The sequence below is a fragment of the Brassica rapa genome, chromosome A06 (genome assembly GCF_000309985.2).
Source record: "Brassica rapa cultivar Chiifu-401-42 chromosome A06, CAAS_Brap_v3.01, whole genome shotgun sequence".
Taxonomy (NCBI): Eukaryota; Viridiplantae; Streptophyta; class Magnoliopsida; order Brassicales; family Brassicaceae; genus Brassica; species Brassica rapa.
The window spans coordinates 24,446,928-24,463,743 of NC_024800.2; the positions used below are offsets into that span (position 1 = coordinate 24,446,928).

At 35.9% G+C, this 16,816-nt stretch overlaps 3 protein-coding genes across 4 annotated transcripts; all 3 read left to right on the plus strand.

Annotated features, from left to right (window-relative positions):
* Nucleotides 1–6: 6 nt before the first annotated feature.
* LOC103875073 (BAHD acyltransferase At3g29680) lies at nt 7–4,780 on the plus strand. Its single transcript, XM_033273775.1, has one exon. The coding sequence runs from the start codon at nt 1,054–1,056 to the stop codon at nt 2,578–2,580; it is 1,527 nt and encodes a 508-aa protein (XP_033129666.1). The 5' UTR covers nt 7–1,053; the 3' UTR covers nt 2,581–4,780.
* Nucleotides 4,781–9,120: 4,340 nt separating this feature from the next.
* On the plus strand, nt 9,121–10,726 carry LOC103875074 (ninja-family protein AFP3). Its single transcript, XM_009153522.3, has 2 exons — nt 9,121–9,982; nt 10,314–10,726. The coding sequence occupies exons 1-2, from the start codon at nt 9,460–9,462 to the stop codon at nt 10,592–10,594; spliced, it is 804 nt and encodes a 267-aa protein (XP_009151770.1). The 5' UTR covers nt 9,121–9,459; the 3' UTR covers nt 10,595–10,726.
* Nucleotides 10,727–10,974: 248 nt separating this feature from the next.
* On the plus strand, nt 10,975–15,515 carry LOC103875075 (exocyst complex component EXO70E2). Of its 2 annotated transcripts, none has more exons than XM_009153523.3 (2): nt 10,975–13,353; nt 13,469–15,515. In XM_009153523.3, exon 2 carries the CDS (start codon nt 13,480–13,482, stop codon nt 15,337–15,339), a length of 1,860 nt encoding a protein of 619 aa, XP_009151771.1. In that variant the 5' UTR covers nt 10,975–13,353; nt 13,469–13,479; the 3' UTR covers nt 15,340–15,515. The 2 variants fall into 2 exon arrangements, with proteins under 2 accessions (XP_009151771.1, XP_033129636.1); XM_033273745.1 differs by having other exon boundaries at nt 13,480–15,515.
* Nucleotides 15,516–16,816: the final 1,301 nt, after the last annotated feature.

The window sequence follows — 16,816 nt, forward strand, 5'->3', positions numbered from 1 at the left end:
AAAGGGAAATTTGTTGGCCTAATTGTCCCATCCATCACCCAATACTATTGATGGCTATATTCTTAATTGTCGGGTCTCATATAATATTGAGCAAAATGACCCTAGTTTTTTCTTGAAAAATATACGATATATTTATTCTCCTTCAGAGACATACCACATGATAGTCCTGGACATATTATCTGAAACTCGAAAACCGAATCGGAACCAAACCAAAAATTCTGAGACCAAAACCAGACCGAAAATTACAAAATCCCGAAAATCCCGAATAGTTCCTATATTTCTAAACCCGAAAAATCGAAATCGAACCGAGACCGAACTGAGAACCGAACTGGTACACGAATATATTGAAAAAGTTAATTATTTTTAATTTTATTATTTATAATTTATAAGTAAAGATATCTTAACAAATCCAAATAACCCGAATTTTTTCTGGTTTTTTCCGGGTTTAACTTGGGTTTTTGGTATTTTTGGTTTTTTGGACTTTAAACCCGAACTAAACCGAATTATTTGTAGTACGGTTCCACTTCGAATTTCATAAAAAAATAGAAATCTGACCCGAACCCGACATTATCTGAACCGAACCGATCCGAAAAATATCAGGTTTTTAAACGGTTCCTAAATGTCCAATCTAAATACCGAATAAACCGAACCGATCCGAACTGAAAACCCGGATGTCCAACATTACTACATGAAATTATTGTTTTCTTCATTTTGAAAGTATCCATCTATGCATAGAAAGCTAATTGTTTCCTATTTGTTTGTTTTTTAAAGATATGTCGGTTTTTTGTTTTGTGACACATTATCAATCTATATAAATCTAACGTTATTGTGACACATTATACTATACAATTTAATATCAAATTTTCCTTATATTCAGTGAATTTTAAGAAAAATAACTAAAGTCAAAAAATGAAATATGAAATGATACTCTAAATTTGGAAGAAGAATCTCTCTAAAGATTCTATATTGACAAATGTCAAAATAACTATCTAAAGTTATTTTCACAGATTATCTTAATGAACTGTCATTTACTATACCACACACGTATCCATCATGCACACAACACACCATATAAGCTCAAGCATATCCATCTTTTCTTTTTTTGTTGTTAAAGTTCAAATTGAAAACACAACTAAGTTCATTATAAATAACATTGATTTGTACATTTTGATACATACCAATCTAAAGAATAGCAAATTTAGATCACCAATGGCCTTAAACGTTACAAAGATCTCTCAAATCAGCCCCTTAGCCGATTCCTCCCGTGAGAATCCATACATTCTCCCACTCACTTTCTTCGACCTACGGTGGCTAAACTTCATGCCCAACGAACAAGTTATCTTCTACAAACTCCATGACTCATCTCACGACTCCTTCTACTCAGTGATCCTTCCAAGACTTGAGCAATCTCTCTCCCTCGTCCTTGGCTACTATCTCCCGTTCGCTGGTCACCTCACATGGAACGCACAAGATCCTAAACCATGCATCGTGGTCCTTCCAAACGACACCGTTTCGTTGATAGCTGGAGAAATCAGCGATGCAGATTTCTCTAGTGTTTCAGGAAAGGGGTTACGTCCCGCTAATGAGATACGTCCCCTTGTACCGGAGTTACCGGTTTCAGGTGACTCACCATCGTTACTTGCTTTGCAAGTAACCTTGTTTCCGAACCAGGGGTTTAGTATTGGCATAGTATCCCATCATGTCTTTGTTGACGCTATAACAGCGCTAATGTTAATCAAATCATGGGCTCACATCTGCAAACATGGAGCTACAACTTTACCAGAGGACATAACTCCAGTACTAGATCGTACCGCCATCAATGTTTCCGCCGGTTTGGAAGAGAGGATGTTGGAACTGGTTCCGCATCTTTCACAGGACAAAGATAACGCAAGAACCCTGAAGCTACCTCCAACCAAGGAGGTCAGTGCAGAGGTTTACCGTCTCAAACTTGATCTGACTCTAGAGAACGTCGAGAAACTCAAGGAACGAGCCAAGAACGAGTCGAAACGTTCTCACCTCGAGCTTCACCTTTCAACGTACGTCGTGGTGAATGCTTATATCTGGACCTGCTTGGTGAAGGCGCGTGGAGGTGACGTGGAAAGACCGGTGGCTTATGAATACGCTCCCGATTTTAGAAACCGGTTAGGCCCATCGGTTAGGGGGACATACTCAGGGGCATGCGTGTTTCCTATCTGTTGCTTAGGTTACAAGGCAAAGCACTTTCTTGGAGAAGATGGTTTCATCAACGCTGTAGAGATTATCAGCGACTCTGTCAAAAGATTGGGATCACAAGGGATTGAGGTGTTCTTTGATATGTATGCGGATAAGACGAAGAACATAGAGAAAGGTACGGATATTTGGGCAGCTTCCGGTTCGAACCGGTTTTCAATTTACGGGTCGGATTTCGGGTGGGGAAGACCGGTTAACAGTGAGGTCGTGTCTTATGACCAGAGTCAGATATTTTGTATGTCGGAGATGAGGGATGGGACTGCTGGCGTGGAGATTGGCTTGTGTTTGAAGAAATATGAGATGGACGTTCTCGTTTCTCTGTTCAAGAATGGACTTGAAAACAATGAATAACTTTTGCTGATTTATGTAATGATCGTGGGACTTTGTCGTTTTCACTTGTTTAGATCTTTCTTGGTTTCGAAGCAAAGTAATAAATTATCATTTATATATAATCATGGAACATATCATGTAACTGGAAACCTAATCTGAAGTGTTATGGATGTTTCTGTTTTTTTTTTTTTTTTTTTTTGGTAATCATGTTAAATCGAATACACAAAAGTTCTCTCTTTCTTTCAACCCGAAATTCATATTGTAGATCAGATACCAGAAAGATTGTCATTGGAGCCGTATCTCTAAAAATTGTAGTCTGAGATGTGATTTTCTTAAAATGCTATAGTCGGAAATGTGAAAACAACCATAGTACATCTTGTTCTTGATGCTACAACAGTCATGAAATGGTGGGATTTAAAAGCAATTAGATGTAGACAATGCATTCTTACATGTTGATGTACTATTGTGAATAAGACATTTGTCATATTTATGCTTAAGTCTGTAAAAGCATTGTTGACGATTAATCCTAGAAATTCAATAAATGAATTGCTCTTTTGATCATCTTCTTCACTTCTGTTCTAAATTTTTGCTCTTGCTAACAATAATAACATTCACATATCTCCAAATTAAACATATCATTTCCTTTCCTGTTATGACTTTGGTAAATTTGGTGAACTAGTAAACCATCAAAGATAAGATCAAGTCACCTTTTTACTAAACTCATGTAAAATAAAGTGAATAGAACCAATAGACAATCCTTCTTAAAAGCTCCAAATCCAATACATATAAGAAAATGACATGTATATATTATGTTGTATTTACAGATTTTTCAATTTCTCATATAAACTACAAAAATTTAACTGGATCACAATCTAGTGCATCCTAGCCATTGAACGTCGTGGGATCTCTTTCTCTAGACGGCTTGAACGGAGTGCATAAGGTCGATGTGCGTCGACCGGACTGGCTCATGATTCAGGTGCTCCTGAAAATCCCTCATCTGTGTTGGGTCGTATATGGCCTAGCCGGCGGTTGGATGGCTGGAGATTCTTTTGGACAAGCGGAGTTCAGGCCACTAGCGTGAAAGTGTCTTCAGGTGAAGCTGTTCTTCGGTTCTCGGAGACAGTACATGTCAAGATCTTAGCTTTCCTCGAGTGGTCAACAGGAGAGTTCGGGTTTTGGTGGCAACATGTTTTGAAGCAAATCATTCGCAGTGCCGATTCATTGTTTTAACCCGGTAGATTTGCTTTTTCTTCTGGTTCGGATATCCATTTAAATTATTTTTTTATTCTTTGAAATTTTCAAAATTATAAATTTAAATATTGAAAGTGTAAATATCTAAAATTTACAGAAAATTCGTTTAGTATAATTGGATGGAGAATTAGTAGGTATTTTGAGCATTTTAGTGTTTTGAATATATTTTTGCTATTTTAAATATTTACTTAAGGTATTTGTATATATTTTTAGGTACTTTGGATTTTTTAACTTTTTTATATTTTAAATATTTGGATATAAATTCTACATAATGAGTCTTAATTATATAGTCGATAAATTTGAAGCCACTCTTCGTTGAGTACACACCACTTTTTCAAATCCCCACACCGTAGTATCTTCTTGAGTCACTCTGGGTTTCAATAGCATAATCTCGTTACTTATCTACATTCACTATATCGAGTATTATACGAAGCAAATTGTTCATCTCTTGAAAAATCAAGTTTTTTTTTTGCTTTTTTCACAATTTACATCACAGTGATTGTTCGAGTATATATATAAGATGTTTTAAGAAACTTTGATGTTTCAATATACAAAATGTTTTGGTATTTTTAGGTAAAGTCTAACTTTATTATAAAATATTCAACTAATCATATTTTATAATCTATTTCATAGTTAATAGAGTAATTTTTAATTTATAAATTTTATGATATTTTTAATGAAAAAGTAATTTTTGGTGGATGGAAAGAATAAACATTTGTCCTTAAGACATGCTGATAAAAACAACAACTAATGGCCTTGGAAATTATTTTGACAAATGGCTGCCAACACACAGATTCTAAATAAGGATTGTGAATCGAAAATGGATTCTTTACTCGAGACATAGACAACATGGGTATGTTTTTAGATATGTTGGATGGAAACATTGACCAGCAGCTTAGGAAAAAAAAAGGCCTGTAGATGGAATACGTGTTGGATGAAGAAAAATGACAAACAACTCTAAAAATTATAAGACAGGCTTGTTGGATGGTAAAAACTTACACTTGCTGTATAGATTGATACCTAAACGGCTTAAAGAAACCAACTACTTAAATATTCTTGACAATGATTATGCATCAAACAGAGAAAGTCTATGCCATAGACTTGTTGGATGGTAGAAATCAACTAAAGACTTGATGTATGACAACATCTTTAAAAAAATCATAAGGGAAAGCTTCTTAACAAATTTGAATCGACAACAGGTTCTTATGTAATCACACGGCTTAGGAGTCTTCTGGAAAAGAAAACTATGTGTCGGTTTTGGTATAATAACCAACAGCTTTAAAGTGTCTCGAGACAAAGACTATAGATGGGGAAAAACAACCCACGGATCAAATGATATAAATCTCTCATGCTATGGATGGTTCTTTACTCTGCCGGACAATTTCAAATAGAAAGTGCCAACACACAGACTATGAACCCACAAGGTTTCTGCTTGATAAACCCACAAGGTTTTAAAGTATACAAAGACAATTGAGCTGGATAGAAATAATGACCAACTCTTAAGCAAAAGACAATGGTATGGCCAACTCATATTCTGGAAATCAGTCTTAAACAGAGATTAGCAATGGCTTAAAGAATCATAACACAAAGATTCTTAAAAAAACGATTATGAATCTAAAAGAGATTCTTACTTAACGACTTAAATAAGACTTATAGTATGGGAAAAGACCACTAATAACTTAAATATGTCTTAAGAAAAAGACTACGAAAAAGTTCTTCGATGGGAAAAAATCAGGTAATGGCTTAAAGATGTGTCAAGACAAAGACTATGTATGAACCACAAAGCTACAAAGACGACTATGAGTTGGAAGGACATAATGACCAAATCTTAATACAGAGACAATGGAGACTAAATCGAAATTGGAGAAAAAAAAGTCTCTAGACAAAGACTATGAGTTGGTATTACATTTTTTGGGTAGAGAAAAAACCCATAGCTTAGAAAAGTCACTGGACAGAGACAATGGCTTGGTTTATATTTTTGGATGGGGAAAAACAAACACGACCAATGGCTTAAGACAAACTATAAAAAAGCTCTTAAGACATAACTGATACGCAAGAAATTCACGGATTAGGAAAGTCACACAGCGACAAAAACTAACGTAACAAGGATCAACGGCTTAATCTATACTATTAAGACTAGTACGTAACTGTCATATTATATAAAATTTTAAAATAAACATACATGTTATAAAGTATAATATGTTATAAACATTTCAAAAAAGACAATCCCGCAATATGAATCTATACTATTAAAACAAAATTTCTAATATAATTTTGTCCTTAGTTTTTAGAGTTATTTACAAGAGAATGTCATTGCATTTTTTAATATTGTATAGTTAATTCACCTGCCATATTTATAATCTGATCATAAATCACGTTGTTTTTTCTCAATTATAGTGAAACAATATTTAATAACTTTTTAAGTTTTGGATTCTTTTTAAGTAAATTTGCCAGCCATAATTTCAATTGGTAATTACATTTAACTAATAATACTACCATTTTTTTTGTGCAACGGGATTATATTAAAAGCAAAGGAAATATAAAGGGCCGAAAAACAAGGCCCAATATCCAGATGTTCAAACAAGTGCAGAAACAGAAGAGATCAGAGCCCGTTTGGACATCATGCAGATCTCCTCGGCGTTTGAATCTATCTCTTTCTCCTTTGTTCCATGATCAGAAAACCAAAAGGCTGACTGTTTAGCCAAACTAATAACACTACCTAAATCTCCATTTTATAATGTACAACTAAAATCACATTTGTAAATGATTAGTTGAGTGCCTTTTTCACTGAATAAAATCGCTTTCCAATTCTTTTTCCTTTTGGACTTTATAATTTGGTTTGATTGGTTTGCTTAGCTGGTGGGATGTATTGAGAGAAAGACAGGTGTGTGATTGTAGTGAGTGTAAACGTGTCTGATGCCTAGAGGAATGACATCGAGATAGATATTGCAAGTTGGGATAAAATAGTAAATGGAAGTGGGGTCCATCTGATCTCTTGCGTGTTCTCTGGAGATTCTATTAGGGCATCTCCAACCCCACTCTATTTTTCACTCTAAAATAGAGTTTAGAGTAAAAATGCTCCAATGGTACTCTATTTTCCACTCTATAATAGAGTAAAAAATGGGTTTACTCTATATATAGAGTAAGTTGTTTTTTGTTTGTTCATCACTCTATTTTTCACTCTAAAATAGAGTACCATTGGAGTATATCACAACTCTATTATAGAGTTACTCTATTTTAGAGTAAAAAATAGAGTGAACCATTGGAGATGGTCTTACTCGGTAAATTCACAAGTGCTGTCAAATTCCATACGTATCTCTCACATGTCTTCCTATCTTTTTAGAATTTTGTTTTCTAATTGTATTTTGACTATTATTATCCACATAACTTGGTTTATATTCAAGTGCAATCCGCAAAATAGAACGATTAGAAAGAATGCAATTTTGTTGTTCGATATTATCATCCTGTTGCATTGTCGTCTTAAAATTCTTATTTAATGAAAGCCTTTTCAAAAAAAAAAAATCTTATTTAAGGATATAAAACACAATAACAGGAATAAAATAACATAAAAAATGAAGGTGAATATGATGTATGAAATGTTTTATGGTAATCTTTATTATTGATTAGTATTTTACTGATTCATTCGAAAGAATTTAATATAGGTGCACGACATATATTTCCATGTTAATTGATCTTCTTGGTCAAAATGACTTTCTTTTTTGTTAATGTGAAAGGTGATTTGCATAGATGCAAATCAATTAGTAGTTAAATATCAATTCAGGAAGAAAATTACCTTTCATACTAAAAAATCATTTTGGTCAAAATATTACCTAACCTAAACAGCGTCAAGTTCGCCTCTGCATCTCCGGTGACCGGCGCGTGGCGGCTCCGTTATCGCCACCACCGGTCCTATTAGCATTTGTTTCCTTGTATTGTATAGATCTTCGGTTTAGATTTTCTTAGGGCTCGCATCTGGATTAGCGGGTGGTGTTTGTTTCGAGGAGCTCGTGTTGGATCATGGTCTCCGTGGAGATTGGGTGGCCTGTGGTTTAGGTCAGCTTCCGGTGTAGATTGGTGGCTTATTATCGAGTTGTCTCTTCAGACCTTTCATTTTTTGGGTTGGTGATGCGATTTGTCTTGTTGTGTTTTAGCGATGGTGTTGGGTTTGTCTGTTGTGTAAGTCATCCTTGTTGGTGTTTTGTTTTAGCATCAGTTAGTATATGGTTTGGCCAGTGTAGTTTTCGATATCGCTTTACTTGGGTTGTCAACTGATTTAGCAGATTTCGTTTCCAGTGGTGGTGTGTTTAGTGAGTGCTTTCCTTCGGTTCTTCTGCCTTAAATGACTCCGGAGAGTTCTGTTGGACAAGGCTTCGGTTTCGATGTTGTGTTAGTTGGACTTCTATTCAGAGGATAGTGGGTGCTAGTGAATGTATCACACCCGTATCCAAAGGTAGTGTTCAGCGAGGTGTGGTCATGCGGTCCTCTTGTCGGGTTATGAAGTCCTGAGGTTCTTGGGTTCTAGAACGTTATCGGTTGGCGGGCGTGAGCAGCAACGATAGGTCGTGGTGTTTTGGGTGCGAGAAGTGGAGGTTATCGAGTGGCGATCAAAGATCAGCAACGATAATTCCCGTTCATTAGCCTTTGTCAAGTTCTAAAATTTTCTAAGTTGGTTGCTTAATTCCCAGGTGTAGATGGTAATCGTTTTACTTTGGTTAGTTTGGTTTTCAGCTTTTGTTTTGTGTTTGTAAGTCATCTCTGTATGGGTTCTACCTACCGCCTACATGTGAGCTTATGTGTATGTTCTAGCTGCCGCCTACTGTAGACTTATTAGTCCGGGGAATGTTCGATTATCTTTCAGTTCTCTTGTAACAAAACTAGTACTTTTCATTGGAACAAATTTTAATTTTTGAAAAAAAAAAACAGCGTCAAGTCTTCCATTAAAGCAAAATGAATAGAAAGCGACAGAGAGGAAACAACCCACATTTACCAACGTGTCAACTTATCTCCAAAAGAGAGGAGAGAGAGAGTGTAGTGGACAGCAGAAGATAATGTGATTAGATATAAAACCCGACACGTGACGACCTGACGCTGCAACATCCCATCTTGCAACGTAAGTTCCACTATGCATACGACACGTTTACGCTTTTGCTACGAGTCTTGTTTTTTGTTACTCGATGTTTGATTTCCGGAAAACCACGTGAGTGCGCTAAAAGTCCTGAGGGGGCAGAGTCTTCCATGTTTCCACGTGGCTTCAATGCACCTAACTAAGGGTACTTTCGGTATTACGAAATATTCAGACAGCTTTTTCTGACTGATTTTCACACATTTCTCTCTTTAGTTGTGTCTTCGTATCATCTTATCTCTCTCTCTCTATCTAAATTCTCTCAGGCTCTTTTTTTTTTGGATTTGTTTACTTTACATAACTAATAAGTGTTCGTTCGAGATTTGTCGGAGAAAATTTCGGTAATAATGTTGAAATTTGTGGGAACTTTTTAAATAAAAAGAGAGGTTGTAAACTTTTTTTTTTGGACATTTGAAGAAATAGAATCTTGAAAGAAAAAAAAATTGATATGTGCTTTTTTTCCTTGGGATTTGAGTTATCAAGAATCTGTTGAATTTTCATAAAATACTTCCTTGTAATTTTTCATTATGTCGGAAGCTGAGAAAAGGGAAGACGGGAAGATCTACCGGAATATTCCCCGACCAATCTCCAGAGATCTGTTGCAGAGTTTCATGTCCAAGAAAAACAAGAACATGTCTGTTGAAGACGGAGAGGTAGAGATTGAGCTAGATTTAGGGCTTTCTCTCAACGGTAGGTTTGGGGTTGACCCACTAGCGAAGACCAGGCTGCTCACGCGTTCATCTTCCATTCCTGATTTCGTGGTCAACGATGGTAGATCGGAGCTGCTGAGTAGGACTTGCTCGTTGCCTGTCGAGACGGAGGAGTGGAGGAAGAGGAAAGAGTTGCAGAGCTTGAGGAGGCTCGAGGCCAAGAGAAAGAGGTTTGAGAAGCAGAGAAACGTGAGAGTGCTTAGGGAGAAACATAAAACTGGAGCTGGAGGTGGAGGAAGAGAAGAGAAGATTGTTGAAGAAGGATCGATCGGATCTTCTGGAAGTGGTTCCTCTGGTTTGTCCGAACTCGACAACACTCCTCCTCCTCCTCCTGTTCATGGTACCACAATATTTAATTCTATAGTCTCTAGGGTTGAGTTTTGTTTAGTTCTTGATTCTTGATTAGATTCTTATTCTTTTAGGATGGATCAATTGTCTAGCACCTAAATTCAACTTAGGCATTACCACATCCTTGTTTGTGTTTCTTCCCATGATCTTCTCAATATGCAAAATGTTAGATTATTAGGTATGGTCAAGTGTATCCCCTATTATTAATATGACGGGATTCTAAACGAGTATATCTTTCTTCTAGGCTTCTGTGACGTATTATGTTTTGTGTGTTGGTCTTTTAATTTAGAGTGTTGTGTTGAGATATTTGCTTGTGTTTGAAGCAACAACGAACAAGTCCGTAGAAACAAGCCCACCAATTACTGCTCCGGCGGCCAGAAACATCATAGAAGACATGCCATGCGTGTCAACGACAGGAGATGGACCGAACGGGAAAAAAATCGATGGGTTTCTGTATCGGTACAGGAAAGGCCAGGAGGTGAGGATCGTGTGCGTGTGCCATGGAAGCTTCCTTTCGCCGGCAGAATTCATTAAGCATGCCGGTGGCAGTGACGTGACGCATCCCTTAAAGCACATCGTTGTAAATCCATCTCCCTTCTTGTGACCATTATGGTCTATTTGGGACAGTTTCTCTTTTACTAATTTGTTGTATCCATTTGGAACAATGTTACAAATTGCCATATCTTGAGGTGTATAAAACAAAAGTTTATCGTACTGGCGATTTCAAGTTTTTTTTATACATAGAAGAAGTCATCTAAAGTCGTTATTGTTTAGTTGCTAGAAGTTCTAATGGTTGTCGAGTCCCTTTGGGGTATGTTAACCCAAGAATATGGGGTTGAACCTACTGTCAATTGGACCAAGGATGTACCCGACTCGAACACCAGAACTAAGAACATCACCAATGGTTCATTGGTTTGTATTCATAGTTTCATACAATGAGTGAGATTATGAGTACCGACAATGTTCCAAATTCTTACTTGCATTAGTTGAGATTGAGAATGTCCAGTCAAGTTTAGATTGGGCCTACGATGGGCTATTATAGCTTATTAAGATACAAATTGTCTTCGTATATGTTGGTACATGCATCTTCGTTTTCCATGAGGTTCTAGAACCAGTCGAGAAATAAAACCACTGTGTCGTTATAACCAAATGAAACATGTAATAAATCATTACAAACAGACAGAATTCATGTGGCTGCTGTGTGGAAATTTTTACCTAAGAATTATTTCATCCGTATTTATTCAACTAAGTTATATTCAGACTCGAATTATTGTTTCCCTTTGGTTTTGTTGTTCAAACTTCAAATAGACTCTCTTTCAACCGAAATTTCAACAAAATTATTATTATTATTATTTTTTTTTTTGAAGAATGTTAAATTTATTCAAACAAAAAAAGCCTTTTTACAAACTAATGCAGCTTGATTCTAGAGTTTTTGTTTTGTGAAACCAGAAAAATAAAGCTTAATTCTATGCCTAAAATTAGCATTTCTGCTTTTGACTAAAATGCTTTAATTTTTATAAACCTATTAATAAACTGAACTGAAGTTGCAATGACATTTTTTTTCTCCTCGAATTATTCAATTCAACGTATTATCACATACTAGACACATTCATACACAATATAATATGCCCTAAATAAATTACAACATATACCAAACTAATCTTATCACACACTAAACATACTCGTACAACTTATACAAGTAGATATAGAACACAATATTTTTCTATTACATTTCATCAGCTATTCTATATTTTTATGAAACTATATAATATACATCATCTTCAAGCTCTTAGTTTATTTTGATGTTTCAAAAATTATTTATCTAGACTTGGATTTATGCTTTTAGGTGATTTTTAGTGGGTTTGATTTAAAATTGATTTATACAAGTATCATAATAAATGATTCAATGTGATATTTTATTGAGCATTATTTCTACGCAGCATAAAAGCCATTGGCATAAAAGTATAGTATACAATTTATAAGAAAAGGATGATGAGGACTATTTCTTATATTTCTGTTATTTGCCATATGATGTAAATAGAATGAGATTTTGACCAAATAACAATGAACTAGTTATTTATTATCAGAAACAAAATTTTCATGTATATTCTAGATATCAGGCTAATTAACCGTCAAAACTATTGGTTGTTTTCCATTTAATATAATTTAAACATTTAGAATAAGTACACCACTATATTGCACAACCACTCAGTGTTAAAAGCATTTCCAATGAAATTCTATTTTTCTCTTTATAATTTACATTAAAGTAGAGTAACTGTATTATAGTATAACTTTTGTTTTAATGGTGCTACTCTATAATATAGTTATTTTACTTTATTATATAGTGAAATATAGAGGAATGTCATATTTTACTCTATATTTAGAATGAAAAAGTGAGATTTCTCTACATTTCATTCTATAACAAAATAACACCATTAGAGCAAAAGTTACAATATAATAGAATTGCTCTATTTTAATGTAAATTATAGAAGAAAAAATAAAGTTCTATCTGAGATGGTATAAAATCAAATATATTAGAATGATTAGTTTCTAGTATACTTTGTTTCTTCCCGCAAAAAAAACACCATTATCTTAAGATTGTGTCCATATTCTTTTTTTTTTCCGAGTAAGTTTATTTGAATATACTAATATGCAGTGAGTGATATGCCTATCAGAGCTCATGTGCTTATCTATATTGGTTTTCATTTCATTTTCAGTGAGTGAGTAAGAATCTGCCAATTGCATTGAGTAAGAACTGGTTAATTTCTTTTTCTATTTTCTTGAGGTATAGAAGGGTGAGTGTCCGTATTCATTTAGATTAATAACTCTAATCAAAACATATAATATAACCAGAATATAACAGTAATATTATGTTCAAAAAAAAAACAGTAATATTTTTTGGATAGTAACTAAAGTTTCGAATGTTTACAACCGCTCCACCCCGCATCGCAGTTAACTATAACAAATTTTTTTACATATACCATATATCTATACGTTTTTTTATAAGTGTTAAAACTGCACCGCAGTTGAACCGTTTGTCCCGCACCGCTCGAACCGCAGCCGCCATTCCGATCAAAATTTTAACAATCCAAAACTCTTTTAATTAACTAGCAATGGATAAATACAATAATATAATATAATAACAATAGAAATAAAATAGAACAGTAGACATTTCTTCCGTTGAATCTTTGTATTCTTCTTCTTCTTCCTGTAGTGTGGAAGGTCGTCTTCCTTATTCAGAGGACCAAAACTCATCAGTCCAAATAAATAATATTTTCCCGGAAAAATTATTCACCAAGAAAATCTATGTTAGGCAGCGAAAAATCTCCAAAGAGGGTTTCCGTTATCACCACCTAATCCTCCGTACGTTTCTTCTCTTCTCCATTTTCTTCTTAAAGTTTTGTCCTTTACGAATCTTCCCTAGTGAAAACGATCAAAGTCTCAAACTTTCATGCCGAGCTTAAGTTTCCATCTTCAGGGTTTGTGAAGATGGGAGAGTTTGAGGTAGATGGAGAAGAGAAGCTGATTGTTGCTGCAGAGTATCTCGTTCAGGAGCTTAGATCCAACAAGAGCCTCACCAGAAACGCTAAGAAGGTTTTGGGGAGTCTCTTATCAGAGCTATCTCGTGTGGTGATAGTCTCCGATGAGATTGAGCAGAGGCTTAATCTCGTTTGCGAGAAGATCACGGCTCGTGAGGTCGACGAAACCATGATCTGGGACTTGGGTTCGGACGCAGGCAACGAGTTTCTTGAAGCTGTGAATGAGTTGAGAGGTTTGATCGATCGTGTAGACGGAACAACAGAGGAGGAGGTCTCTTTAAGAAAAGCTCACGACGTTCTTCAAACGGCAATGGCGAGGCTTGAGGATGAGTTTAAGCATCTTCTTGTTGAGAACAGGTTGCCTTTCGAGCTTGAACACGCCGTGGAAGAAGATTCTTTCGGCACTGAGGATTTGATTCTTGGAAGAAACTCAGAGGACCATATAGTGGTTGATTTGGTTAGACCTGAGGTTATATCGGATCTCAAGAGCATTGCAGAGGCTATGATTGCTTCAGGATATGACCGCGAGTGTATCCAGGTATGTACAACGGTTAGGAAAGAGGCTCTTGACGAGTTTCTCTATGACCATGAGGTCGAGAAGTTGAGTATTGAAGATGTTTTGAAGATGGATTGGGCTACGTTGAATGCAAACATCAAGAAATGGGTTAGGGTTATGAGAAACATCGTCCAGATGTATCTTATCAGCGAGAAGTCTCTGAACAGTAAGATATTCGGAGAGCTAAACGAGATCTTTGTCGATACAGTGACGGCTCCGGTGATGCAGTTACTCAACTTTGGCGAAGCTGTGTCTATCGGTCCGCGGCAGCCAGAGAAGCTGCTTAGGATTCTCGAAATGTACGAGCTGGTGTCCGAGCTTTTACCTGAGATAGATGCTCTCTTCTCTGATCATCATCTTGGTTTATCGGTTAGAACGGAGTACAGAGAAGTGATGAGGAGGCTAGGGGACTGTGCGAGAGCGACTTTTGTTGAGTTCAAGAGTGCCATTGCTTCTGATGTATCCTCTCATCCTTTCCCTGGAGGAGCGGTTCATCCGCTTACTAACTATGTGATGAACTACCTCATGGCGTTGACGGACTTCAGCCAAACGCTTGACTCGCTTCTCATGGAGCACGAGGATGTAGAGGATCTCGCAATACCTCCTTCGCCGCCGGATGTTATCAACCAAGTGGAAGAAGAGTTTACCTACGATTCGCCGGAGAAGTTTGTGGCGATGAAGCGACATTTCTACTCTATTACTTCGGTTCTTGAAGCCAACCTTCAAGTGAAGTCGAAGCTTTACAGAGACGTCTCTTTGAGACACATCTTTCTCCTCAACAACATTCACTACATGACCAGGAAAGTGCTGAACTCCGAGCTGAAACATATCTTTGGCGATAGATGGAATCGAAAACATACGTGGAAGTTTCAGCAGCAAGCAACGGAGTACGAACGTGCCACCTGGCTTCCTGTCCTGTCCTTCCTCAAAGAAGACGGTTCAGGGTCTGGTTCTGGCTCTGGTTCGGGTTCGAGAAACTTGCGTCCTAGGGAGCGGTTTCAAGGGTTTAATTCTGCGTTTGAGGAAGTGTACAAGGCGCAGACCGGGTGGTTGATATCGGACGAGAGGCTGAGAGAAGACGTGAGGACTAAGGCGTCGATGTGGGTGATTCAAGCGTACTGGACGTTTTACAGTAGACACAAGAACAGTGTGAGTGAGAGGTATATTAAGTATAGCACTGATGATCTTGAGAATCTCTTGTTGGATCTCTTTGCTGGTTCTCCTAAATCCTTGAGCAATTCCTACAGAAGGTGATAGCAGTTGTCTAATAGTTTTGGTGTGGTTACTAGTGTATAGACATGTATGTTTGTATTGAATTTATTTTGACCTTTGTAATCTTTATATTCATCATTTCATGAATATGTGTAATGCAATAAAAGTTTTGTTTAGTGGTTTGTATGCACTAAAAAAAAAAGTTTTGTTGTTGTTTAGTTTTACAAGTGTTGTTAGTGAAGTGAAAGTTTGAGAAGTGTTTTTGATGTTATTGTTGTTGGTCGGTGTACGAAATAAATATAAGAGAGGATGGAGTTTGGTGGTTCTTGACTTGACCATGTCGCAGTTTGCAGAGGTCTCTATGGTCAACTCCACGACGGTTCATGGAATCACACCATACAAGTTGATCATATTTTAACCAATACATCTTCGTCAAAATATAAATTAATTTGGAACTTTATTGCTAAGTTTAAATTGGTCGGTCCAGAATCTTTTGTTTTTTTAAAAAAATTTTATAGCCAACTGTAATAAAACTATTTCGAAATTTAGGTTATGAACTTAGTCATATATGGATAAGATGTTGCCAATTTGTATATATAACAATAATCTACAAAAAAAATTCAAATTTTATATTCACAAGACGTCACTGTTTTAATAGAGTGATTTACACTGCAGGGCAGTTTACAAGTTTCAATATCACAATAAGGCAGTTATTGCTACTTGGACAGTTTCTGAGTGAAATGTCTTAACTTGTCCCTGAAAAAGCTGTAACTGGTGGGGTAAAATTGGAAAAGGGTTTTTAGTTTTCTGGTTACGTTTTTAAATTTTAAAATGAGTGAGTGGACCTAATGAAAGAGAATTTAGGAGTTACCAAGCGTATGAAAAAATATTATATTTTAAATTTCTAACTTTTGTTGGAGGAATTTGAATCTTCAGAAAATAGTTGCTTACAATTTTTTTAGGTTGGAGGATGAAACAACAGAGATAGAGGACGTGATAGAGAGCTATCGGAGAAACTAATTTTTATATATATATATTTTTTTTGGTTTTGGGTTCTAATCTATTAATCTATATAATATGTATAAGTTCTAGAGGTAAAACACAAAAACAATGAAAATTGCATGATAAAAATCAATGGCGGCTGTGAGTTATATTTGCAGGAAACACAGAAAACCCTAATAGGAAGAAGATAAAGTTATTACAAAATTGCCACTCATTAAAAAAAATAATTGATGACCACGCGGATGTGTACATAATGCTAGTGTACACATGTTCCTGTACAAGGATACATTGGATGACTACGTAGATGTGTACATAATGTTAGTGTACGCATGTATATGTGCACATAATGTTAGTGTACGCGTGTATATAATGTTTGTTTTTGTAAATATAAAGATAAGGAAGTGTGGTTTACGTGAATTAAACAACATGATTATATATGTACATGTGTACATATTTACATGTGCACAAACACAACACATATATATCTTTTATATGTGTACATTGTATATTACTAAGG